The sequence below is a fragment of the Orbicella franksi genome, chromosome 1, assembly GCF_964199315.1.
Source record: "Orbicella franksi chromosome 1, jaOrbFran1.1, whole genome shotgun sequence".
Classification (NCBI taxonomy): domain Eukaryota; kingdom Metazoa; phylum Cnidaria; class Anthozoa; order Scleractinia; family Merulinidae; genus Orbicella; species Orbicella franksi.
Window position 1 is genome coordinate 29,310,058 of NC_138145.1, and position 27,382 is coordinate 29,337,439.

A 27,382-nucleotide genomic window follows, 5' to 3' on the forward strand; every position below is an offset into this window, starting at 1 on the left:
TAGTTTCAGACTTGAGAATCTTCATGTTTGTCCCCATATCGTTTACCATCTCCTGTAGAGATGAGACACTTTCATAACACCCATTAGTTTACTTTACTCGCGCAAAACGTTTGCTTAATTAGTAACATTGTCCTGTGTATAATTATATGTTTTCGCTTTTCTGCTATCTTCGAACTCCTCACATTTAATTTGCATTGAATGACGGTGACATGAAACTGTCTATGCCTTTTTATTGCTTGTGTTTCTTTCAAAATACTTTGCCAAATACAATTTACCCAAGACTGCGAGTTTTTTTTTCTTTTTTTATGACAGAGGTCGAGTAAACACGAGGGGTTGTAAACAGCTGTAATTGCATAGTCGGTAATAATTGACTCACATGTAAAACAAATAAAAAGAACTCCTGAATCCTCTTGATTTGAAATATGTTAATTTTTGCTTCCGGCAGAGCGATTGCAAAAAAACGGCTTTAGTTAATTATTGAAGAAGCTTTACTAAACATTCACTCGTCCAATCTGCAAACGGACATGAAAACGCACCATAGAAGCAAACTACCCAACTTTGCTGTGAGAATTGTCTTTCGAAAAGCAATATGCATAACAATTTTCTGCTGTCACTACTGATTTCACGAAAACATTTCGACCAAGATTAGAACAAAAAGAACGAATAATACACATTTGGATTCGCCATGAGTGCCAAGTTTTGCGCTCAGGAGTTGGAGGAATTTACAATAGTTCTTCATCATCATGGAACCTTAATGTCAACTCTTTGTGTGCTGATCTTGGCCTTTTCTGTTGTGGCAATCCTTGGAAATCTCCTTGTCATTCGGGCCTTGCGGAAAGCCTCGTCAATACCCATTACTTTAAAGAAAATGTTCCTGAGTCTTGCCGTTTCTGATCTAGCAATGGGATTATTTGCGCAGCCAACGTTTGGTATAACCTTCGCAATGATGCTGCATACGAAAGCCAGTGGAAACCAAAACTTTGACAGATTTTGTCCATTAGCGTTCACGTTATGCCATTTTTCGTTATTTCTGCTGGCTTGTGCATCACTATTGAACGTAACCATCGTCGCTTTCGACAGACTCCTGGCAATTTCTCTTCACCTCCGTTATCAAGTAATAGTGACTCCAAACCGTGTTAATATAGCCTTGGGATTTCTATGGTTGACAAGTGGTGCTGCAGCTTCCATATACATACTACTTCCCAATAACAACGACAGAGTATCGGAAGTGCTTGAATATGTCGGCCTCTTCATCACAACTGTGGCGTATATTTACATTTACAAAACTGTGAGATATCATCAGAATCAAGTACAAAGCCATTTTCAAAGGCAAAATGATCAAGCGGTAGAGTTACTTCGTCAGAAGAAGTCAACCATCAACGCCTTGTTTGTTTATATTGTTTTTCTCGCTTGTTATGGTCCACATTTATGCTGCACAATTTTGTTAATAGTGGACAGACTTAGACTATCGTTTTTAGCAGCTTATCAGGTGTCCGTATTCTTAGTTCTCCTCAACGCGTCATTAAACCCGGTAGTTTACTGCTGGCGATATCGCGAGATCCGCGAAATGGTAAAGACCACTTTTAAGGGAGAACTTTGTATTACGTCACACGAGAATTAAGGTAGCGACAACGACTGTTAACCCTAAATTTGGCTTTCTCTGTCGCACAAATTTTACCGCGTATTATTTTTCTTTATTTCGTCCTAGTTTGTGCATTGATAGTGAAATTTTTTCGGTATCGCCCACTGTGAGATATCTGCGAGGCTCGCAATATATTTTCATCTCCGACATTTAGAGTTTGTGACGCGCGTCCATGGTGACAAGCAGGTGCTGTATCAATTTTGTATCTAACCACACGGTGTCTTTCTTTACCGGTTTTTGTCACCTAGGTTTTTCTGGTATTCTCGTAAAAAGCGAGACTCTGTTATATTTGGATTTTTATTTATAAAATTGTGCGACATTAGAATAAAATAGAAATCCACCATAGTCCCTTACGTGATCGATCACTGAAGAAGAAGAGGCAACTCTAAAAAACGAAGTCAGCCTTGGCTCGAAATGTGTTGTTGGCCAATAGCAGAATTTTCCTCTCTTGACAGCTTCCAAATGCCTGCTCTGTAATTAGAATAGAAATCGTCTCTTTTATAGGCTAAACACGTCATTGCACTCTCTTCAATTCGTTATTAATCCCACTGTTTACTTCTGCCGATATCGTGCACGATATTCATAAAATCGCGAAAAGCACGGCAAAAACTTTATTTTGCATTTCTTAATCTGGTTCATAGAGACAGGGATTTAGTTCTCGCCATTGATACATCTGCTAGTTAGGAACTCTGTGTTAGAACTCTGTGAATATCTGTTTTAGGGTTGTAGTTTGTATTATGTGATATTTGATAATCATGTAACTAAGATTTACTATTCTAAGGAATCTGCTGGCGCTGAAAGGGGCCTTGCGAGCGGTGAAGGCGCGAGTAGAACACTCATAAACAAAACACTCATAAACGCTGTTTCCAGCGTTTCTGTGATCGAAGAATCATTTTACCAGGTAACTTCAATTTCAAAAGGCAACCAATCATATTCCACTTGATGAGCAAAACAAAGCGATGTGGCCGCTTTGTTATTCTCCAGTCAATAAGTTTACGGGATGCTTAACTGAAAAAAAAAAAAAAAAATGGAAAAAGTAATAGAAAAATCCCTGAAATATTTGGCATCAAGGTACCGAAACTGAAATTGGTAGCAGTCGGACGAAATCTCCGCCCTCTCAAATGAAAACCCTGGCATAGATCGATGTTTCATATTAATTGAGTTAGATACTGACTGAATTGATAAAGAAATAGCTCTCATTTGACACTCGATTGAGGCAATAACTTAAGTTAATGAATACACAGCTTCCTAAAACGCGCGTAAATTTCCCTGTCACTCGGCAGAAATATGCAAAAACTTCACAATAACACCACGGTTTCCTCTACATGTAGTCAGCTGGAGCGACAGAATACGACTCGCAAGAAAAAAAAAGTAATTAGTTTTTTTCAGCCACCGGCCAATGAAACAACCACTCGTGGCTCAGATGGTTAATGCTGCTTCTGTCCATTTGACAAATTTTCGCAAACTTACGATGGCTTTTCTTAATTTATCTTTATCAACAATGTACCTCATCTCTCAAAGAGAGATTTAACTGAAAAACTTTCAGGATTCGTGCCAGGGTTCGAGCTAAGACTTGACCCAGGATTCGTGAAATTCTCAGTCGAACCTGAATAATTACAAACCAAAAAACAACTGACAGAAAAGTGTCATGGAATAAATGATTGAAGCTATGTATTTTTCATGAAGCGATGTTCTTATTACCGTCTGGCACGAAATTGTTGCAGGTTCTAACTTTTGCGAGTTTTTTTCCACGATCCGCAAAAACCCTGCTGGCGAAATTATACCTACAAACCCCACATGCACAATGTACAATCTTGTTGATGCCATGTACTTGAAACGCCGCTTTAAATGAGACGATCATGAAATTGCCCTTGATATACTACAGGTGTGGCTGCTAAAAAGTTTACAGAAAAGCTAGGACCTTCTGAAGGTTGTATCAGCCACACTGGGGCAAGACGTTATTGTAATAGAGTGACTGATTACCGTGCATTGTAATAAAAAAGCCGAAAATGTTGAGAACGTGACTTTCTGAAAATCCCCAAAATTCAGTGATACCCAGATCGAACAACCAGTCTTTCACAACCTCAAAAATTAGTTCCGCAAATTGCAAAATATCGCCAATCCTTAAGATTAAACTCCCGCAAAAGAAAAAAATTCATGCTACACAGTGCGCAAGATATATATACTGATGTGAGTTTTAAAGATGTGTCAGTTATCAAAACAGGATGCGAACCCTCAATCACGGAAACATGACGTTTTTATTATTACGTTCCAATGTTTAACTGGTGTAACGCGTCAAACAAGCTCAGGCTGATCAAAGTTGAAGAAGGGCTCATGACTAAATCATGAGCAGGTGGCTAATTGTGTTCCTGTGAAAAGAGTATTTTAATAAAAAAAATCCCGGTTATAGCGAGTGGCTGAAAAGAAACAACAACAAACGGCGATATATTAGAAGACGGGACTCTAAAATTAAGCTTCATGGCTCACCCGCTCTGTAGTCAGAAATTGGCCGAAAATGCAAAACTTGTCAATCATCAAGGAACTTTCATGTTGATATTTTGCGTTTTAAATTTGATATTTTCTCTCGTTGCAACCCTGGGAAATCTTGTTGTTATTCGCGCCCTTTGTAAAGCTTCGTCAATACCCGCTACTCTTAAGAAGCTGTTTCTGAGTCTTGCTGTCTCTGATTTTGCTGTGGGATTGTTTGCACAGCTTATGTTTGGAATCATCGTCGCAGTGATGTTAAAAATGGCAGCGAATGGAAACTTTAACTTTGACTTCTTGTGTCCAAGGATTTTAACTGTGTGTTATTTTGCGATATACCTTCTGACTTGCGCATCATTTTTGACTATTGTCCTTATTGCTGTAGACAGAGTTCTGGCCGTGTTTCTTCACCTCCGATATCAAGAGCTTGTTACCTCAAAACGTGTTGTTATTGCATTGGTGTCTCTGTGGCTAACAAGTGTTGTCGCTGTCTCTTCCTCATTCATTTTGCTTCCTGATCAAAATAACATGGTGGTTGTGACTTTTGAATTCTTCGGCCTTCTCGTCACAACTGTGGGATATGTCCGCATTTGTAAAGTTGTGAGATATCATCGAAATCAAATAGCGAGCCAATCTCAACTGCAAAACAATCACACAGTGAGGATACTCCGAGAAACGAAGTCGACCATAAATGCTTTGCTTGTCTACATCGTTTTCCTTGCTTGTTTTCTTCCCAATTTGTGCTGCATTTTTCTGCTGAGAGCAGACAGTCTTCGATTGTCTTTTTTGGTAGCTAATCACGTCTCTGGATTCCTCGTTCTCCTGAATTCTTCATTAAACCCCATTATTTACTGCTGGCGATATCGCGAGATAAGAGAAATCGTGAAAGACTTAATAAAACGTTTATTCGTCACCGAGAATCTTATGACTGATGGTTCGCAATGATAGATGGCAACTTGTAAGAGATATTTTCGAAAAGGGGAATGTTGTTAAACTTAAGGTAAGGCAATCGAAGGTAAACTAAGATCGAATCCCTCAATTTTAAATTAGCAACAGGCCATCCAAAAGAGGTTCCCTTTTGATTTGGCAGCTTGTGAAATGAGGCTAACAACCAGATGAAGGATCATAAACCATTAGTTTGGTATTCATTATAACATTTAATCGGTAAAAAAATATTTCCCGCCGTTTGCAGTATTAACCACATGCATGATCTCCTTAGTTTTTTAACGTGAATGATGCGAAGATAGGTGAAATGAGGAGAATTAGAGAGAAAAATACCTGTAAAATAATGAACACAACCCGATTTGGAAAAGCCAATACACACGGAGAATGCACAACGAGGAAGGAAAAAACTGAGAAAAAAAACTGGTCGCATTTGTTTTCAAGATTTAACTTGGAAATAAAGGAAAAAGAAACTGTCCCCTTTGTCATATGTCAGCCATGCGTACATTTTTATTACTTTTTAAACGATTTATTGACGTAAGGAACATATTATTTAAACATTTTGAGAAAGGAACCCCAAAACATCACGTGATTGGCGAAACCTAAAACATAAATTAAGTGAAGCAAAGTGAGCTGTAAAAACTTGAAAAAACTCCTCAGTTCTGAAGACATCTGAAGAGTCACATAATTCATTAGCGTTATGTTAAATGGAAAGAAAATTTAAAAAAAGTAGCTAATAGTCAAGAATAGTGAGCATTTGGCAAATTGTTCTGGGAGTCACGTCCGGTACTCATCTAGTCTCTTGAAAATCCACTCCTGGTTGCTATGGTGATCCTAGTTTGTAGTCAGAAGTTGTAAGAGGGTCTTTACGTGCTACGCCTTCTTCATATTTTTTCAGTTGTTCGTTGAACATTTGATTTCTTTACTCTCCTAGCAGCTATAAGATCTTCTTGTACACCCCTTTCCTCATTATATCCTAGATATGCAAAGTAGTGACTTTGACCTGGAGCCATGCAATATTAGCATAATAATAAACTGAATCATAAATTGTGTTCCCACCTTTATCAACTTGTTTTCGATTATAAAACACTAGTTATTATAGATCAGTTATGATTGACGGTATAAATAATTGATCTTGGCGACTAAACATTACTGAGAAAAGGCAAAATTAGTTTGAATCTCAACTGGATTTCCACTCAACCTACATTTTGTGTTTTTATTGCTTATTCCACCTGAGTATACAACGCCTAAGAAAATGGCGTGAACTTAAGTCGTACCTCATTACATTTTAGTATTTGTTTTCTAGGTGTGAGAGCTATAACTTCAATCAGAATCGACAGTCAATGAGGACTTTGCACCAGCCGATAGCAGAAAAAACCCATCGCTTACATTAGTTTTTGTTACCAGCCTAGCGGTTTTTTCAAAGCTAAAGCTAATTAATGAAGGAGCGTTATTAATTATTATTTAAAACATTAACCTGCATGCGCAAGGCAGAAAATAGACTTGAAGCAAGGGTGTTTGTTTATATCGCATGACAAAGCTTAAAGAAGCATATAACAGCTTGTGGCCAGCTGGTATCCAGAATTGTCTTTGGAAAAATGCATATAGCTATGGAAACCGCAGAAGCACCGGGCGGATTGCTATTTCAGCTACTTATAAATTCCGAGCGGTTTCGATGGGTAGACTTACAGCTGCGACTGAACTGAAACTGAAAAACAAACCAAAAAGAAAACGCTAAACACATCTGATTTATAAGTTAATCATGGTTGCACGGTTCTGCGCTCAGAAGGTTGAAGAATACGAAACACTTCTACAACATCAGGCAACTCTGATGTTAATCCTGTGTGCGCTGAACCTAATTTTTTCCATTGTGGCAATCCTTGGAAATCTCCTTGTCATTCGGGCCTTGTGGAAAACCTTGTCAATACCCGCTACTTTAAAGACGTTGTTCCTAAGCCTTGCGGTTTCCGATCTCGCAATGGGATTATTTGCGCAACCAATGTTTGGTGTAGTGATTGCAGTGATGTTAAAGATGACGGTTAGTGGAGACTACAACTCCTCTATGTTTTGTCCATCTGTGGTCACCATATGTCATTTTTGTTTATTTTTTCTGGCTTGTGCATCGCTATTACACGTGACTTTCATCGCTTTCGACAGACTTCTTACAATTTTTCTCCATCTCCGTTATCAAGAGCTTGTGACTCCAAACCGTGTTAACATAGCCTTAGCATGTTTGTGGTTGACAAGTGGTGCTGCAGCTTCGATGTACATATCACTTCCCAATAACAACGACAGGGTATCGGAGGTGCTTGAATTGGTTGGCCTTCACGTCACAACTGTGGCTTATTTTCGCATTTATAAAACTGTGAGACATCACCAGAATCAAATTCAAAGTCAAAATCAAGCGTTAAATGCTCAAGCAATGGATGCCCTCCGAGAAAGAAAGTCGGCCATCAATGCTTTGATTGTTTATGTTGTGTTTCTAGCTTGTTATGTTCCATATTTATGCTGTACGATTTTGTTAATGGTGGATAAACTTCGGGTATCTTTTTTGGCAGGTTATCAAATTTCCCTATTTTTGCTCCTTCTCAACTCCTCAATAAACCCTCTAGTTTACTGCTGGCGATATCGCGAGATTCGTCATATTTCCAAAAAAATCGTAAAGGATATACTTCGCATTACCTAAATAGCTACGACTCGATACGAGACTGCGTAAAAATGAAGCTTAACGGAGAATATATGAAAGACTGCAGCCAAACTTTGGCCAGATAAGTGACTGCATGATAAAACAGTAGAGGGTGGTCGCTTACGAGAGCTTCAGAAACTCATTAATAATTCATAAAGAAAAAAACAATAGAAATTACTGCTAATGAGTGTCTTTAAATCTGACTGATAGAAAAGGCCTAACTTATATATTCAATTTTTTAGACCAAAATAACTATGAGCGCAGTGTGCAGTTTCATTTAAGCGTTGAATTATATGTAAAAGACTCTGAGTGGTCGCTCACAAGAGCTTAAAAAAAAGGAAAACTCCAGTTAGGTAATCCCAAAAGTGGTCGCGGTCGCTTATGGGAACGGTCGCGACAGCTTCAAACGGGGTTTCATAAAAGTGGTAGTAACTAGAGCTGGTCGCTTACGAGAGTGGTCGCAAGGAGAGCTTTGACTGTATTTAAGAACAGTGCAATAGTGCAGTCGTTTTTCTAGACCTTTGGAATGAAGTTAATGAACGCTATTACAAGAGAGCATCAAGCATTACCACACGAGATGTTAACCGAAAGAAACGAGTAGTATTTGTCCAGTTCACGTTTTGGTGGGAGTACGGACAACCTCGTTGCCATGGTCTCTCATCTTCCCACCCCCTGGAGCGAGAGAGACACTGGTTGGAGTAAACATACACCATTTCCCTACCCCTTCGTGTACCTAAATTTGTGAAAATCTTTCTGTTTTTATATATCTGAAACCTGCGAAAGGTACTCTTTGGAGGGGGCGCTTATTTTCTTTATTTTCTTTGACAGGTATCATTTTACGACTTTTATGCTTAACTTGCGAGTAAAACATTTGCGCTCTCTTATCCCGAGACAGTAAAAATGCCCTCGCGTGGGCAGCTCGCGAGTTGTATAAAACTTCCCAGCGTGCCTTGTAAGGAAAGCTCCGCCATGTTGCGAAGAACCGCAAAGTAGCTCACGTAAGATTTCCTTGTTCTACTCTCCCTCTTAATTTGTAGAGATGTTTTTGTAGTCATCATTGTGTGTATTTACAATACTCAGGTGAAGCATGCTGTCAGTCGTTTCATAAAGAGCTAGAGAGTTCTGTTTTGAAGCACGTGAGTCAACTCGATATCGAGAGAGGTGAGCACTTGATTATTTGGAGAGATGAAATGAAAAATATGCTTTACCCTCACTGTCAGTGGTTCTTAGTACGGTAAAATGTTAATCCTACTCTGCTCTGTATAAAATTATCAGAAGTGAAGTTATCGTACTTTGTTCTGTATAAAAGTATCAGAAGTGATCCACATGTGCTGTAAACATCTGGATGCAGTTTTTTTTTTTTGAGTTGGGGAGGGGGGAGGGGGTTGTCTTAAAGGCAGGGGGACATGCTCATGTAAATCAGAATAGTGGTACTTATCTTGGAAGACCAATAATTTATATCATATGAATTATTGTTGAGATAGATGTCACAAGAAATATTTGTCCGCTGTGACTTCCTTTACATGTATGATGTGATTGCTAAATAAATTTACATTTGGGAGGGAGGGCACTTAATTATCAGGGATAGGGTACCTTGCTTTTGCGGGAATTACCTATATGGATGTCACAAATTAGCTTCTCAGTTGACCAGCGTATTGTTGTTCTGACAGCCAAGCATTTCTCATATTAAGTGTAATTCTGTTAAGTTACTGGTATAAGTAAACATGGACCACAGAAATGTCTGTGGAGCAGTTCAGAAAAGCGAAAAAAGCGAAGAACGAATAAAAATACATCAATGAGCAGAGAAGTGAAAGTTGGCCTTGTGAATGAAGCTGTAACTGTCGTACCAAGAAGGCAAAAAAAAAGTGACTCGAGAAAAGAAAGGTTCCGTAAACATTTGGGAACTTGACAGTGATAACAGCAACATTGACAGAGACCTTTTTGATGAGTCTGATACCGACAAATTGTCAGACTAATTGAATATTATCCATGCACAATTGCACCTCTTTATTTTGTTTCCTTTGCCCAGGTGCTCTAGCGTTCGTATCCTTTTTCGTCTTCTCCACTTTGTTAGATCATCTACAAGAAAGACCAAGCTGTGAGCGCAATGTGAGACAGGAAGGTTTTTTGGAGATTCGCATAACTTTCACTAGGAAATTAATGGTGGTAAACTTTCCCAGCACTGATTGTCTCAGTTATCTGAGAACCCAGTTGAAGGTGATTGTGGGCAGAGATTGTTTGTGAGGCAAGAGACTTTAAGCACTGTTTCAGAGGGCCTGAAATTACGACTCAGTGGTCGCCAATACGACCAAAAGTCGAGTGTTTGTCACCAAATATTGAGAACTTGTTGCCAGTGGGTGACTCACTGTTACCTCAAAGGAAATGACCTTACTTGTAGTCAGATGAAAGATATGATTTATTCGAACAGATATAACAAAACAAACGAGGGACTCTGATCACCATGTCTGATTCAGCAGCTTCTTTATTTTAGGGCACACTAAATAATATGTGCACAGAGTCAATTCATCCTTTGCTTTGCTGTAAAGACTGTAAACGATCCTCTCACATTGGAAAAGTTGTAAGGGCTGCCCATGTTCAAAATTGCACTATAATGCATTGCAAACCCTTGAGCATTGAGTACATCATGTATGCGTATGGATTGTCTCTCTTCTATTAGATTTTATGCTCTGGTGACTAAAAATTTGCATTTGTTGACTATTTTTTACCACTTAGTTGCCAAATGGTGACTCAAGGATTTTTTTAATTTTGAGTCCTGTTTTCTCAAATAAATGTTTTCGCTTGAAGAAGACACTTTAGAGAGCTATGACCCAAAGGGAACTTTTTTTTCGATTGCCCTCAAATTTGGACAATATCTAGTTTAAGATATAAAAACAAAAGCAAGCCTGCGAATTGTTTATGTCAAAATGTATTTCTCCAAGGACGATTTTTGTACGATTACTCCACATTTTCCAATCCTATTTTGAAAAATAATGTTCTGTAACTTTTTGCTGAAATTGAATATGGCAAAGTGCAGACACTCTTTTTTAGTGCTTTGGGTCCAGAAAATGAGAAACAACTTAAATTACCAAAAACAAATTTCACTTGGACTTGTAGCTTTTAAAATGTGCCTCGGACGCTTGCATTTAGTGGTCATGAAAAATTCAACAATTCATTTTATTTCAAATTCATGATACAGTTTGATAGCCAGCTCTATAAGCTTTAATTTGATATAGGGGTTTAGGTGTCTACAGTTTAAACCAGACATGCTGCGTGTACATCCCTTGGACGTGAGACAGCTCTGAACATATACAGTAACCCTAATCCCTTTGTATGGGATGCCACTCCAACACAGGCTATCCTCATTTTGTCGTGTTAGTCTAGTAGGTTGCTGGTATCCATTTATATTCCTGGGTGAAGTTTACAAGTGACTGTTTGAGTAACATGCTGTATTCAAGAACATAACTCAAGGAGATTGGAAAGGCTTCTTAATCTGGTGACCATTTCACTTAGTGTTATGCCACTACACCATAAATAATTAAATACAGTATCTAAATTTTTCTATTTCTTCTTTTGAACAGCTGAAGACAAAATACCTCATACTGGACAAGACAAGAGAAAGATATGCATAGGCTTATTCTAGATTGATAATTTTATTGCAATCCAGGACCAGGTAAACACTTGTGTTCTTATGCAATGATCAAATCAAAACTTAACCTGGCTCTCTCAGGGGAATCCCCTTAGGGCATCCCTACAGGGTACCCCCAAGTCATCAAAAATAGGGTCATGAAATTCTAGGGAAGGAAAAAATTAAAATGCACCACTATTTTTTCTTTTCCAAGTGATGTACCATTGTTATAGACTGCCACATGTCAGGATCCAAAATAGTCAGCGAAATTTTCATTTTTCAAAATCAGGAGAATTCAGGGAATAATTGGGGAAAATGGGAAGGTTTCCTTTAGTATACTTTGAACAAAAAGAACTAGACCAAACTGCTAACTATCTCCATGCAAATTAATACTTATAGTACAACATACCCTCAACAACTGGCCACCAAACTAACTAAGCACAGGCACTGTTTAACTTGTACCAACAACCACTAACACCTTATAGTAGTCTTTAACAGATTTCTTGACCTCAACAGAACTCACATGATGTTCAACACAAACTTGACCAAAAATAAACCAATTGAATCAGGCTATAACTGATCAGTAACTGATTGTTACCTGCCTTTACATATTAATGGCTTGACACAACCAACAACATTACAGCAAACTGATCCAGCATTTTAATGACATTTCCTGATCAACTGACTACCAATGTTTCACTTGACCAAGATGAATTTTACTCAGGTTTTCAAAGCATCAGTCCTTTCACTCTAGACAAACTACTGAATGATACCACTTTCTTCTTTGTGGTTGTTAACTGGAGGGCACCTCAGAATGCGACATAGTCAATTCCTCAATCCCCCTCCCACCGTTCCCCCATCCCAGTCTCTCACCCTGTCATGATTCTTTATTATTTCCGAGGTTTCCACATGTTAAGGATTAGTTTTGAGTTGATCATTGCATACCGTAATGTAAACCAAGTTCTGCTTTCAAAAAAAATGAAAATGCATTGGCTCAGTAAGTAAATTAGTTTTTGAAGTGGATAACATTTCTTTTGGTTGTATTCTATGTTGTTACTGTATTTCCTCCTGAAACCCCTACAGGAGTTCCTGATTTTTGTCCACATGTGCATGGGGGGAGATGGGGGGGGGGGGGGAGCTTTTTGGAAGAAGGGCTTAATGGTATTGCGTTTAAGGGGCTCTTCAATTTTTTAACACCATCTCAGACCATAACATGTCAAAACTGCAATTTTTAGGTTAAAAAGGAATTTTTGAAAGACCTCTTTATTAGAATGGAGACTCGCTTTAATCAGTGCTTCCAATTCAAAGTTCTGGGATTGTACAAAACAATCAGATGATCTGTATTGATCATTGACACCACCAGGAAATACTACCCTTTTTGACAACAGCTGGGAGGGCTTAGAAATTTATGGCTGAAAGAGTGCTGAGCTACTGGTTCACTGCTCATATGATCACCCACCATATGGATCAAAACAGGAAAAAGAAAGAAATTGGGGCTCAGAGATACTGGATAGAAGGAGTTGAAAGGAAATTCTGACTGATATTCACTGTGTAACACCTTGATTGGTGTCCTTGTACATGGGCCTGAGGATGAGTGAAAGAGATTGTTCTGTGATGATTAGTTTTCACATTCTAGATAGCATCCTGCCATTGAGGTCATTAGAATCAAAAATAAATATGCATGGGAGTGCTTTGAGGGGAGGGGTGAGGGTTACTACAACACCATCTCGCCTTTTCAGAGGTACAAAGCTCATCTGGGGGTATGTATGTTCTTGCCTTAGAGCAATTTTGCAAAATTACAATTTCTATAGATGAGGGTTGCAAATAAACTTTACAGGCAGTTTGTCAGGAAGGAATTCCCATGGGTCAATAAACCTTTGACACAGAAATGGAGGAAATATTTGTTGCAGTGGGGTGGTCAGAAGGGGTGGAGGTTATAATTCTGCTTTTATCCCTGACAGGGGTTTTGAATAACAAGTACAAAACAAATGGGCAGGTTGGACACTTGGAGGGGGCCAACTGAGGAAATACAGTAATTTTTCATGAGTGTGAGAACACTTCTGAAAGAAGATGACTTCTCATTTCATTTATTCTTGTTCTGCATACATGTGCATGTATATTTGAAGGCAAGTTGATAATTGAGTAATTGTCAAATTGAAGACTCCTTGTCAAAACATTTTAAGGGCTTACTGATTTTAGCAGTGGTTATAAGCTGACAACTAGAAAAAAATGACTGAGTTAATGTTATTACATGTAATCTCTAAAAAGCTGTTTTACAAATTTTATTCTATGTTCTGCTTGCAATTTTTTTTGAAGAATTCTTTGTTTATATTAAGCAACATAGGCCTGCAGTGCGTGCAGAGAGCTAGATAATAAAGCTCTGAGGAGATAATTTTATTCACATTATTTACAGTCTTCCTTGAGGTGTTTTCCACTTTCAAAAAATTCATTTAAATGCCTGTTATTTTTTGCAATGTCTGGTAGTCTACGTTTGATTTCTGTTTGGCCATGTCTGTGGTATTGGCAGTTACTGTATAGTGGCCCATTGGTACAAATGTGACTTCACCATTCAATTTTATCTCTTAACACTTATCCTTTCAGCATGAGTTTGAAAACAATACATTTTGCAAGTTACCCAAAATTAATCTGCAAAATACTTGGAAAATAAGACGACCGACATTGAAAAAGTTTGAGACATTTTGTTTTGATCAATCTGTTAATCACCAGTTTAAGTGCAATGTGCAAGTGTTAAAATGAATTGTTAATGATGAAATAATTAATAGTAACTGCACTTTCAAAAAAAAATTAATTTTCATTTCTGCCAAACTGTTGTTACTTTGACTATGCAGAATTATTATAATGAATTATTGATGAATTTAGAAATCAAAATAAAGATTTCATTGTGTAATTCAGTGGTTACTTAGAAATTTTTCCCAAGTTTTATCGTTACATGTACATGTATGAAAAAGTTAAGTGTCCAAGAGCTCCATTTCCAAAAAAAGTTTACACGTTGTCTAAATTCTTATTACTTTGAAAATCTAGAGTTTTTGAAATAAGTAATGTTTTGAATGTAGAAATGAATTAAGTCAGTGATTCCACTATTGAATACATGTAGTACTATAAGAGAAATTTTGTAGGGAAAGGAACAAAATCTCAAATGTGTGAAGTAGCTGCAGGAAATAGATTGCATTTCTTGTTATGATGAACTTTCGCTGAAGGGATAAGTACAAAATAAATCTCAATTACCAGTTCTATTTATTAATCCCTTTTAAATTAGGCTATGAAGTCTTAGTTGTTTTACAGTCCTGAACTTACACCCCATTTCGGTGTGTTTTAGGTGAAGTCTCTTTTGAAAAATATGGGTCACTGTAAAGTTAGTGATATGTGGGTTCAAGAAAATTCAATGTATGTTGTACAGCTCTCAGAACCACAAAGATGCACTACTTGAGAATATGGCTGTCTCTAACCTTCGATGCACTATAATCTCTAAGTCATATTTACAGATTGCTTTGAAATACTGGAAAATTCTTTATTATAAATTATTTGGAAATTTACACTTACAAAGAAAATTTTTAAAATGTGCTTAATATTCTTGAGGATGTAACCGTCTCCAAACTTGGATACAATTAAATACATGTATGAAATTCATGTTTACCAATTATCGCGAAATGCTGCAAAACTCTTAAAATTATTTGAAAATTTACAATTACAAAGAAAATTAAAAAATGCATTTTACTTTCCTTGATGATATAGCTCTCGCTAAAGCCGTCTCTAATTCATACTTGCAACTTGTCTTGAAATATTGTAAAATTCTTACAATTATTTGGAAATGTACTGTGGCAATTTAAAATTGCAGTTGATTATCCAGTCGGTGTTTTTTGTAATCCCGTTTGTAGTGTATCTTTGTATTTAATACCTCATTTCATTGTTGTATTTGTAAGGCACTAAATGTGCTTAGTTGCTCAGTTCGGAAAATGGCTTGCTCGGATATTTTTTCAGGGCTGACTTTTTTGATGTCAACATCCAACAAAAAACGTTATTGTCGGGTAGTGCGCGTTTTTAATGAATTAGCCTTTTTTACAGGCCGAAATTTTATTTCGGGGTTTGTTGTTCATTTTTAAGGAGTTACAGTGAGTTACAGAATCTTATCTGGCAAATTATAGGGGATTTTCAAGCGCCCGTGCTTCTATTTTAGGACAGTCCGATTGGAGTTTACGATGTTACGCATTTTTACCCCTGTGAATTTGCTATAGCTAGATTTCTGTTACCAAACGTTAGCGTGACATACAAAGACTTGCGTCACGCTTACGTAAAGGCGTTCCGTGACAGTCACGCAAAATTTGAATAGGGAAGGGCCAACTCATTTTTAAGTCGACTTCTTGAGCAACTAAGTACAGTTTGCAACTCGCAAATACTACAGTGGGAACGCGGTAGAGGTACAAAGAGAGTTTTGTGGCAGACATTGTTTTTTTTTTATGGTGGTTATCTTAAAAGCAGAACTTGGTTTGTGGTCCTGTTATTCAGTGTAATCTTTCACGCAACTAGTCTTGTAATGTTTTCGAGGGCGGCGTGACAAGTGCGTTGTATGAAACATTGCGTCGTTTAGCATACCGTGTAACGGACAGAATACATGCGAAACAGTTACTACAGCGGTTAGAGAAAGTTGGATCTTAGTTCTACTTTCTGTAACCGTTGAAGCTACTTGTTTTGCAAACGTTTTTTCCGTTGCGCGTTGTGTTACATGGCTCAATGTTTCATTAACTTGTCACGCCGTTTTCGAGAAGATTGCGGGACAAGTTGCGTGACAGATTACACTGTATATCGAGACTTAGTTATGGACACAAGTGTTTACCTGGTTAGTTATGATGGATTGCTGGTAAAGACGACAACACACAAAACTGTCACTGTCTCTTTATTTGCGTTTTTATTGAGTTAAAAAAAAAAAAAAAAGTCTAGCCAATCTTGTCCCTGCCTGTTGGGTTGTTTTCACTCTGCTCTGAGTTGAAGTGTTCCTTTTGTTCCTCATTAATATTCCAACTTTAAAATCCTGGTATTTATCTGCTCCGCCATCTTTGATGACGACACTTGACCAGTTTAATGATATGGCCGTTTGCTCTCAAGTGAAGATGGCATAATAAGGGAGGTGAGAGTTTGCTCCCCATGCCTCCTCGGTTTCACTCAACTACGTCATAATACCACACCATTTGAATTGGAATTTCTATTAGCTTTTAGAGCCGTAAGTGATGCGCGAAAAGATTCATGCCAAGATAGTAAAATTTAAGATGCGTGTTCCAAGCTCTGTTTCTAGAAATTTCCTTTGAAAGGACAAGAAAAAGGGAAGCGCTAAAGTACAAGTCATGTTTAGCAATTTCCATGGATGCCAAGAAAAGAATCAAACGCAAAAAATCATTGATCTGACTTGCCGACCAAACCTCCTGCCGACTGTCTTTCCACAAACTTCACCAAAAGAACACAAGTCACTTGAAACTCTACCATCCAAGCTGATACAAGTTTAGGAATTTTCGCTTATGTTTTAATAAAGATCAAAGTTAAAGCGATGAAATATTAGTTATTTGTTTTCAGGTTTTGCCTAAGTAAATAAATACTAATGTGAAAGCAAACGGGCGATTGTTGTCCGTTCGCATCACCTAGAATTGCGTCAAGTTTGTATTTACATTTAATCTTAGTTATTTACAATCGATGTAGTGTTAGTTCTGCTCAAAAATCGAAATGTTTTGCGCGCAGCCTTCATAGTAAATCTTATTAAATATTCACAATTTAAATAGTCTTAAAAATGCAAACACGATGGAATTTTGAAATTTATTTGCGCTTTTGTTATTGTTAATCTTGGCTTTGAATAGCGTTAATAAACAACGAAGGATCTTAGGAAACGTAGGGCAGTTAGTCGGAAGAGTCGAAGTAAACCGAGCGGCAAAATCGACCCGACGAAAGGTTTTACCGCTCGGTTTACTTCGTCTCGTCACGATTAACTGCCGCTGCATTCCCGAGGATAACAACGACGTTGAGCGAGTATTAGAAAAAAAAAATGAGAAACGTTCCCTAGGTTTACGTTTGTTTACGACGTAAAGATGAACAATTGGCCCACGAGATTCAAGAAAAAAAAAGAAATATATATTTGGTTTTTTTTTTTTTTTTTGGTTTTTGAATTTAAACTTTTGGAATTCAAAATTGACAATTAGCTTACAATTTTGTTCTTGGTCAAAAAATAGTCTCAAGTTTTGGAAATCAAAATGAACAATTGGCCTAAGCGAAAAAAACAAATTAAATATCTACTTCAAGACTAATGTTTTCGCGATTCAAGTTAAGTTAAAGAAGACAAGATAAACAATCGGCTTACAAAATTTATCTATCTAACTATGGATACGTTTGATTACAAAAGAAAGTTTACAAGGTTAGTTAAACGTTTTGGAAGTCAAAATGAACAATTGGCCTACGTTTTGAACTTTGATCACGGAAAACCTAAATATAGCTTAAGTAGCTAAGATTAAAATTTCCTGAAATGAAGCCTCCTTCAAAGACATTATTTATATATTTACTGTAATTTTTATATTAAGCCGTTAATGCTTTCAATCGTATCTATAACGAAATTCTCGATCGTGATTGGTTTTCCGCGCGCCTATTTGCCACGTAATCGGCGCGCGATCACGTGGGTGTCCAATGACAGTATCCAATTTGAACTTGTTGTAATTGGATACCTGTAATCGGATACCCACGTGATTCGCACGTCAATTGCGGGCGCTTTAATGGTTATCTTTGCAATGTTTCCTACAGTTTTCAAAACTCATGAAACGCGCAACATACGTTTTCGCTCAATAGAAGTTCTCAAAAGCCATTTTTAACTCCGAAATTTGTCATAGATACGATTAAATAGTAATTGGACCGAGTGGAGTACAATTCAGGGAGTAATCGTGCTTGTAATTTCAAATCAGCCTCGCGCTACGCGCTCGTCCGATTTTGAAATTACTCGCGCGATTACTCCCTGAATTGTACTCCACTCGGTCCAATTGCTATTACTAATTTTTCTTTGAACTGTGGACTAATGGTGATAATAAATTCTGTTCTAAAGATAACTGACCTAATTTGTTTTTATTTTTAGAAAAGAGCGAAGAGAAAATTATTTTTTTAATTAAGAAAAGCCCTAAACGAGAATCAGCTCTTTCAGAGGAATCCCAGATGACTATCAGCCCAATCTTGTGTCGCTTGTGAAATTCCAGTCAAGCCAGATCAGTGACCTTCATTGTTCTAAACTAACCCCAACATCCTGGAAATGTACTACCCATGACCTGCACTAAAGCACTACTGTTTTACGTCCTCAACAACAGAAAATTCCCAGAAACACCGATTGAAAACAAACATCTTTGAAGCCAATTGGAATGAAGGTGTGGTATTCTGACGTAGTCAAGTGAAGCCGAAAAGACATGAAAAGCAAACTCTCACCTTCCCTTATGATGCCTTCTCCACTTGAGAGCAAACGGCCACATCATCAGTGTCCAAGTGCCTCCATCAAAAATGAGCGGAACAGATAAACTCACCAGGATTTCAGTTGGAATATTGCAGAGGAACGTCAGAAACACCGTCCTCAGAGCAAGAGTTTCTACAACCCTGCAGGGACATCGATCGGCTAGATTTAAATCTGACCATATGTGTTGTGTGCGGGTGTATGGGCCATCTTGGTTCCTGAAAATAATCTAAAATATACTATTAAGCTCAGTGGAGCGTATAAAAACAACAAAGAAATAAAATTAACAAGCTCATTAGCACAGAAAAAACCTATCCACTTTCAAGAGTAAAACAAACTTATGCCCAAACTAATTCTGCTATTGAAATGATACTTAAACAGCTACAATACTTCGATATACTTAATTGTGCCATAAGACTTTTTTGGAAAAAGTAGGATTAAAAAGCATGATTCCCTAAGTGGTTTTGAACTGCTGAAATTAACTGCATTGAAACCCTAACATAAGGGTTAATTTCCTTTCTAAGATACATGTACTGGTTGACTAGGAAAGCCCACTAGATCTGAACGGACTATTCTATACGCCTGTTCTTCTGACTACACCACCTTCAACACCTCAGTGTCAATACTAATGAGAAAAAATTACAACACCACAATTTGTGTTTTCTTTGCTGAGTTAGGAATTATTTACTTTTGTGCTAATGAGCTTGCCGTGGTACCTTTAAACAAAGGAGGCGAAGAAATTATTTTTGAAAAACTAAACTCACAGTTTGTCATTTAAAACTGATCAAGTAAGAAATAATAATTTTGTATGACAATAAGTGAACTGAATAAATTTGTGAAATCCTAGATTGTATTGCATTAATAATGTCTTAATCTGACAATTGAATTTAATTTGAATACATAATTTGGAAAACTTAGCTCAGAATTTGTTATTTAAAACTGATCATGTAAGATATAAGAATTTTGTATGGCGATAAGAAAATAGAATAAATTATTTTGTGAAATCCTGCAGATTAATGGCATTGCATTTAATTTAGCAATTTCGTGATCAGTTAATAGAATTTAATAGGAATAGTTATATAAAATTTCTACAAAAGTGTACAGTTTTTGGCAGCCTTCTCTGTTTAAAGGTGTTTAAAACAATTCTGTAGTTTCAAGCACCATCATGCTATTGATCTCACCTAGAAAACTAACCCTTTGAACGTTTCAATTTAAAAAAAAAAACATTAAACAAAAAAAAAATGAAAATGTTGCCTGTCTGACGCAGTTGTGATCAGTGAGGACTGAATTGGCCAGCAATGTCAGCTTTAAAGTACAAAAATAAGAAATACACATTTAGAGCATGATGAACATTGAAACTACAAAATTATTTAACAAAATATTTTCTTGAATACAAGTTTCCTATCGAGCAGCTTCTTTCCTAAAACAAGTTGATTTGGATTACCAAACGTTTTTTTGGAAAATGACACCAGAAAAAATTCTTATCAAGCAAATCAAATAACTTAGTATTCTGGCAATGGTATTTCAAGTCCAACATCTATTTTTCCAAATCAGACGATAGTATTTTCAAAAATTAATAGTAAGTAAAATATATGTTTTTTTTTTTTCAAAATCAGCATCAATGTCAATGTTGCTGGGTTTTTTTTTCACAAAATCAGCAAACGTAAATATTTCATAAGTCTAAGCTTACTTTGAGAGACCCAAGGATAACCAATTAAAGGAGGTGAAAAATAATGGAAAAAAAGTTGAAGTTCACCATAAAGCTGCTCAATAGGAATCTTGTGAAGAGGAGGAGGAACTAGAGTTTTCATGAGCAAATAAGTGGCTTCTGTAAATCAAATTTACTGTAATGATTACATGCTACTGTATGATGCAACTGCCTTAGTAGTACACCAAAATGCCTAAATATGAACCAAAAAATTAATTTAAAGTCAAATTTTCTTTTGTAACTGAAATTAAAATGTCGTTAGAACTCTATAGGAATAATCTTAGTTTTGCATTTAACAGCATCCAGTAGCCTAGAATTTAAAAATGGGAATTTTTAATGAGCACCCCAAAATGCCTCTACAGTGGGAAAAAATATATAAAATGTAAAAATATAAGTTTTGAACTGTTTTTCTAATTGAAATTTATATTTTAGTGTTTTTTTCCTGCTTGCATTTTTGCAATTAAATTGTAGAATGATGTTTCTGAATCAAACAATAATAATTGTGCAAATTTTACATTTTCAGCCCAGTTTGAACAAAATGTCATTTCTTTTTTTGTTTTATGTCTGTATGCATGAAAATAAAAATAAAATCAAAGTTAATATTTTTAATTGATCAGAAACATATTTTATCGTAATTGAGTCTCATTTAATCTGCAGTAGTAATGATTGCTATTGGCAAAATTTTCTCACTCTGATATCGTGAAAAAGAAAATTTTGGTTCCAAAATATATAACTCATGGAAAATGTGACAATAAAGTCTTCAAATACCCATAGAGAGAATTTGCAAGCAAGCCACTTATTTGCAAATGAACAGCACACACAACACATTGGTCAGTTCAATACTCCGTCCAGTACTAGTTACATGTGCATCAGATCGATATGAAAAGTGCTTTGCAATTAATGAAATTAACTCTGTCAAAGATCTTCAAATTGCAACTAGATAAATTTAAAGGTCAGTGACTGCTATTTTAGTTAACTGCATAACCCTAGGCTTTTTATTTATTGAGTGATTGTTTGATTGATTGATTGCTTGAATGGATTGATTGAATGACTAACTAAATGACTGATTGAATAAATAGTTGATTGATTGATTGAATAATTGCTTGAATGGGTTGATTAAGTGATTGAGTAAATGATTGATTGAATAATTGATTGACTGATTGATTGAATTGGTGGATTCATTGATTGAGTAATTAATTGGTTGATTGATCGAATGGATTGATTAAGTGACTAAATAAATAATTGATTGATCAATTGATTGATTGAATTGGTTGATTAAATGATTGAATAAATAATTGATTGATTGATTGATTGAATAAGTAATTGCTTGATTGATCGAAGGGGTTAAGTGACTAAATAAATAATTGATTGAATTGGTTGATTAAATGATTGAATAAATAATTAATTGATTGATTGAATTGGTTGATTGAGTGATTGAAAAAATAATTGATTGATTGAATAATAGACTGATTGAACGATTGAATGGGTTGATTAAGTGATTGAATAAATAATTGATTGTTTGTTTGTTTGATTGATTGAATAATTAACTAATTGATTGATTTATTGAATGATTGGATGGATAACTGAATGATTGACTGATTGATAATTGATTGATTGACTGATTAATTGATTGAATGGGTTGATTCAGTGATAAAATAAAAAAATTGATAGACTGAATAATTGATTGATTGGACCTGGAAATTTCCCTTTTACCAATGATTAAAACAAAGATCTTTAAATAAAAACAAAATTAAAAAGCTTCTTCCCAATTTCGTTGTTGACCAATATTCTGTAACAGCTGCAAAGGATACGATACCTGTAGCACCTACAGTAATGCACATGTAACTAGGAAATAAACGGCAAGTATTTATATAAATTGCAAACAAACGTTTACCTCAAGTAATCAGAGAATTTTTGCCTCAATCAGCATGAAGTAATTTGTCACCAAATGTTTGGAATTGGAATTTGGAAATGTTGGTTTTTTGGGAGTGAGGGAAACCGGAGTACCCGGAGAAAAACCCTCAGGACAAGGTGAGAACCAACAACAGACTCACATATGGCACATTAGTGAGAGGTGAGCCCTCTCCCACTGTGACATCTCTGCTAACGGTAATATCTCATATACCTTAGCTTTAAATATCTACAATTCATCGCCGTGAACGTTTCTGGTCATCCAAGGCTTGCTTTTATCCACTTTCCTTGATCCACAGTCCTCAGTCCTATACTATTACTTGCTCTTTGATCCTTGGTCCTGGGTCCTAGGTCCTCCATCCTGGTTCAACGGTCCTTTATCCCGTGCTCTATGTGTGTCTGTAGCAGCATGCCTGCAAATCCAATATGTAACTAGTAAGTATTTTGTACACTTGCATAAAAACGATTTGATAGTATTTTGAACCAAGGTGGCTTGATCAGATTTTTGAGTAACTATACCATTTAACTTTGAGCAACTAGAGCACCACCATCATCGATCCAACGGAAAATCAAACGTTACTGGTGTGCTAGAGAAAGATGAAAGTTTCAAATGGGGTACATTTCACAAGGATTTGAGTGACACCATATCCCGTCTTACATAAGACCAAATAACTTGCCATCAGGGATAATTTTGGAAATGCAACGTCGGGATCTTGGACTTGACATAGTTGTCTTAACAGTGACTCTATAAAAGCGTTTTCGAGAAAATTGCTAGTGAAGTTTCAAGGTTTCAAAATACAACAAAAACAAAGCTGTTTTAAATGTTATTGCAAACTATGTTCACAGGACTTGACTCAATGGTATTCTGGTCGGATTGATTGATAATGGTGGTGCTCTAGTTGCTCAAAGTTGAATGGTATCATTACTCAAAAATCTGATTGAGCCACCTTAAAGGATCACCCAAACATTTCTATTCTTGCATCCCTCCCAAAAAAAATTATGAAGCGATCAATCACACATTTTTGCAGCAGAATTTTAGACTTGAGAAAAACCAATGTTGTCCTTGTCAGGATAAATAATTCTGAACCAGACATTAACTCTGAAGTCAGGGTTCAAAATTAATGGTTGTCCGGTTGTTCCAGACAACCAAAATTACAATGGGGCAACCAAATTGTGCTGAAGGGTTGTCCCTTGGGCAACCCAATCTGCCATGGCTTTAGTCCCTATTAATAAAGTTGAAAAATATGGGAGCTTGTTGTCTCTGAAGAGGTGACGATACCTAAAAGTTATAATTAAGTCAAAAGTAAAAAAGAAAAGAAAAAAAAACCTTTGAGGAACAAACACCGTTCACATGTTGCATGGCTTTTCTCTCAATCTCACAAACTCTTCAATGAACTCGCCTGCTGCTTTAATCAGTGGTTGGTATCTGTAAACATAGTCCATGATGCCCTAGTGTGATGCCGCCATGTTTGTTCTGACAATGGCAATTCTAATACAGATCTTTCGCACCACGTTGTTTGCCTGTTTCACTTTAAAACCATTTCATGTGATTCCGTGTTTAATAATCTTAGTTAACATGAGCCTCTTCAACTACTTCAGTTGTGAGAAATTAAAAGATGGTGGTGATAACAACAGTTCGGAAACCTCAAAGGAAGACAAAGATCAAAGTGTTGTTATAGGTGTTTCAGAATCTACAGCAGAATTAGCTGAGGTGCAAGAAAGCTCCAAAAAAGATTTTGTACAGTGTATGTTTCAAGAGTTGTGGTAGATTGGAAGACCCTGGCTGGAATTTCACTCGAAAGAAAATGCTATACTTTGTAGTTATTGCAGAAGGTTTTCAAAAGATAAATCTGCATTTGGAAGCCAAAAAGGTAACAACAGTTTTAGCCTTGATGGGATAAAAAAACTTTGGAAAAAATTGGCTCATGATGCTAGCAATTGTCAACCTGGAATGGCACCACTGGTAGTGTGCCTGGTTAACATCTGATGGAAAAGGATGTGAACATGATCTGGATGCTGAAGACAGCTCTGAAGAAGATCAGCAAACTGCAAGACTCTCTACTTAAGCAAGAATAAGTTTCTAATCTTGGCAAGCTTTTGTAAAACTGTTCATTTATGTCAGGCTTCAACTTCCAAGTTTTTTCCTGTTACAATCACTGTTGCGTGTTAATTTTTATAATGTTATTAAGCTTTGCATAACTGATGGACTAAAAACAATTATAAGAGGACACAGGCGTCAAAACACTTTATTTGGACTCTTTTGAATGCAGTTTAAATGGATAAAACTCACTATTTGGCTACATGTATTAGTTTGTTGGCTTGAACTGGGGCAGGAGCTTGGACAACCAAAACACTCTACAGGCAACCAAACTAAGTATTGTGGTTGCCCCAGAGGCAACTGGACATAAAAGTAAATTTTAAACCCTGGAAGCCGAGGTAAAAAAGTTCTGAATCATTTCAAGGAGTACATTAAAGTCATGTACAGTAATATTGACCCAGGAATAAATAAGCTTGAAACGAGAAACTTAAAATACTCTGAACTGGGGGGCATCTCAATGATATGAAGACTACGCTCTGCTCCTTGTCTCCATCTTGAGGAGAATCACAGAGAGAATTCTGGCACCCTGATTGGTTACCTTGGCAGGGTATTCAGCATGGAATTGCGACTCTTGAAAGTAAGGCTTTGCATAATATTGCACTGGAGCGACAACATTCACACAAATGTAAATAAAACAGGGTTTTCTTTCATTTAAAAGAAGGCTAGTATGTGATTCAAGAAAAATCAATAACCTGAATCATGAATTCCAAATTAAATTTTATCGGTTTTTTGTGTGAAATTTAACATGGAATTCCCTCGTGAGGTAATGAATTTTCCTGTAGAATTGACTGATTTTCTGAAACATTATGCTGATTATAGTACCATGTAAATATTTAAAGTTTGTACATACACTGTACCTTTGACAATTATTTCAACAAAAGGAATGCTTATCAAAACCATTTCAGCATTGCATATTATTTTTCAAATAATGGATGACACCTCATATTTAAAATTCAAGAAAACCTTTTTCTTGGAATGGCATTTGAAATAGCAAAACATTATTAGTCAATTATTAGTCTTAAATGTACATGTCATTCTGACAAAAAGAAAAATATATACTAACTATGCTGACATAAAGTGCAAACTTCATCCTCCATGTGTCGTCATCTTGTTAGGATACTTATACTAAAAGATAACAAGACATTATGAAGTTTTAGTTCACTAGTTAAATAGACAACAGTTATAACAATGCACTAATAAATGCACATAACATGTAGAACTGGCCCAGTGGTATGTGCATTAGACTCTGGATCTCAATGTTCGGGATTTTACTCCTCAATTTCATTGCTGTAATGACATGATCCTGGGCAGGAAAGTTTACTTTGACTCACAGGTAACTCTTTCCACCCAGGTTTATTAACAGGTTAAACATAGTGGTTAGACTACCCAGGAGATCTAGGGAGTAACTTTGAATGGATTTCATACAATAATTATGTACAATTGACATTCCACACAGAAGGGAGGCCTGTCCAGAAAGGTACATGTAAATACATGTACTAACCATGTGCATCTAGAGTGTGAACTTAATCCTCCATTTGGTTCTGTCTGCCTTTTAAAATAATGTTGGTCTGTTCTCTTTCTTGTAAGGATGTTCAAGTCATCATGTTGCAGGCATACTGATCCTTAATATAAAAGACAACTTTTAGTTCACTAGCAAATTAACCACAATTTTTACAAATACTCCTCCTTACAAACTATTATCTCCTAGAAACCACTAATCATGCTTGTGTCAATGCAATGCTATAGGGAAATGCCCACATGTGGGCTGTTAACTTGCAAAGACAAACATGTGCAAGCCCTGGTGAAATAAATACATGTACCTAGGGTGAGATGAAATTTAAAAACTCCACAAGTTTGCTCTTCGGGCAAGCTGTAATTTCATCTTACTAGCCCAAATCTCTGAGGAGCTAGCCCGCAATTATTTTATTTCATAAGGATAATTAAACAATTTAATATGCAAAAATAATGATAATTAATTAATTAATGATACAGAGCTTAGATTAACTAAATCTCTTTGATTTTATTGTGAATTAAACCTTACACAATAAAACATTTAGAAACACTCAATGTGTGGTTCCAGAAAAATATCCATACCCCGCACGGGGGTATAGATATTTCCGGTTCTAGTTTGACCCTCCACTTTGCTGGATTTTCTGTTCCACGGGGCTTATGGTACTCCCCCATGCCATGGAATTTCCATGATTTTTCTTCTTGGGTCCCCCTACCCCCTGTAAATTCCATATCCACAAATAACAAGACTGAGTAATTTATTTTAATCCCGTAGGTACTGTTATAATAAAATTCACATATTGTAGACGGAGACGCCGTACAGGGTGGCATATTTTCACAAACAATTGGAAACCTTGATTTGGTCACATGACGTACGCTATTTTATTGTACATTATTTATGGGGATATCTTGAATACAGCTCCAGTGCTCCTTGCTGTCCACGGTCACATATGCTTCAAGACAATTAGACAAATGGCATTGAATTGACTTTGCTAACTTAAGCAAACTACAATGTATTAACTACATGGATAACGATGAAAATATGTGATAACCTTGTTAACGCAAGTTTTTGTCTTGCACCGCCACTGCGTTGTCGGGACATGCGGTGGAGAAAAAAATTACTATTTTAATTGATTTTGGCCGCTTGAATTTTCATTTTACTTTAAAAAAGATTTGTATTGCTTCACGTTCTCTCATGAACTGTCTGCTAAACACAACATCTGAAGTTTGCCATTAGAAAAAACAAAAATTAAAAAACCCAACATTTTTTCACTCATATCCACCTCATGCTTGCCTG

General features: G+C 36.5%; 3 protein-coding genes and 1 long non-coding RNA gene across 4 annotated transcripts in view; 3 read left to right on the forward strand and 1 right to left on the reverse strand.

Annotated features, from left to right (window-relative positions):
- Positions 1-331: 331 nt before the first annotated feature.
- LOC145502024 (histamine H2 receptor-like) lies at positions 332-3,853 on the forward strand. The gene has a single exon (XM_081481328.1). The coding sequence runs from the start codon at positions 686-688 to the stop codon at positions 1,619-1,621; it is 936 nt and encodes a 311-aa protein (XP_081337454.1). The 5' UTR covers positions 332-685; the 3' UTR covers positions 1,622-3,853.
- Positions 3,854-3,954: 101 nt separating this feature from the next.
- On the forward strand, positions 3,955-5,071 carry LOC145462801 (melanocyte-stimulating hormone receptor-like). Its single transcript, XM_081446419.1, has one exon. It carries the CDS (start codon positions 4,121-4,123, stop codon positions 5,069-5,071), a length of 951 nt encoding a protein of 316 aa, XP_081302545.1. The 5' UTR covers positions 3,955-4,120.
- Positions 5,072-6,596: 1,525 nt separating this feature from the next.
- Positions 6,597-7,754, forward strand: LOC145462956 (melanocyte-stimulating hormone receptor-like). Its single transcript, XM_081446642.1, has one exon. The coding sequence runs from the start codon at positions 6,831-6,833 to the stop codon at positions 7,752-7,754; it is 924 nt and encodes a 307-aa protein (XP_081302768.1). The 5' UTR covers positions 6,597-6,830.
- A 12,737-nt stretch (positions 7,755-20,491) lies between these two features.
- Positions 20,492-27,382, reverse strand: part of LOC145501681 (uncharacterized) — a 12,444-nt gene continuing 5,553 nt past the window's right edge. Inside the window, exons 3-5 of the long non-coding RNA XR_014051257.1 lie at positions 26,078-26,198; positions 25,640-25,701; positions 20,492-22,891 (exon numbers count right to left, since the gene is read on the reverse strand). This is a non-coding gene — a long non-coding RNA (uncharacterized LOC145501681). The remainder of the gene's footprint in view (positions 22,892-25,639; positions 25,702-26,077; positions 26,199-27,382) is intronic.

Bases quoted from the DNA above. Each gene is read 5' to 3' on its own strand.
- LOC145462956 (XM_081446642.1), top strand. From the start codon at position 6,831: ATGGTTGCACGGTTCTGCGCTCAGAAGGTTGAAGAATACGAAACACTT.
- LOC145462801 (XM_081446419.1), top strand. From the start codon at position 4,121: ATGGCTCACCCGCTCTGTAGTCAGAAATTGGCCGAAAATGCAAAACTT.
- LOC145502024 (XM_081481328.1), top strand. From the start codon at position 686: ATGAGTGCCAAGTTTTGCGCTCAGGAGTTGGAGGAATTTACAATAGTT.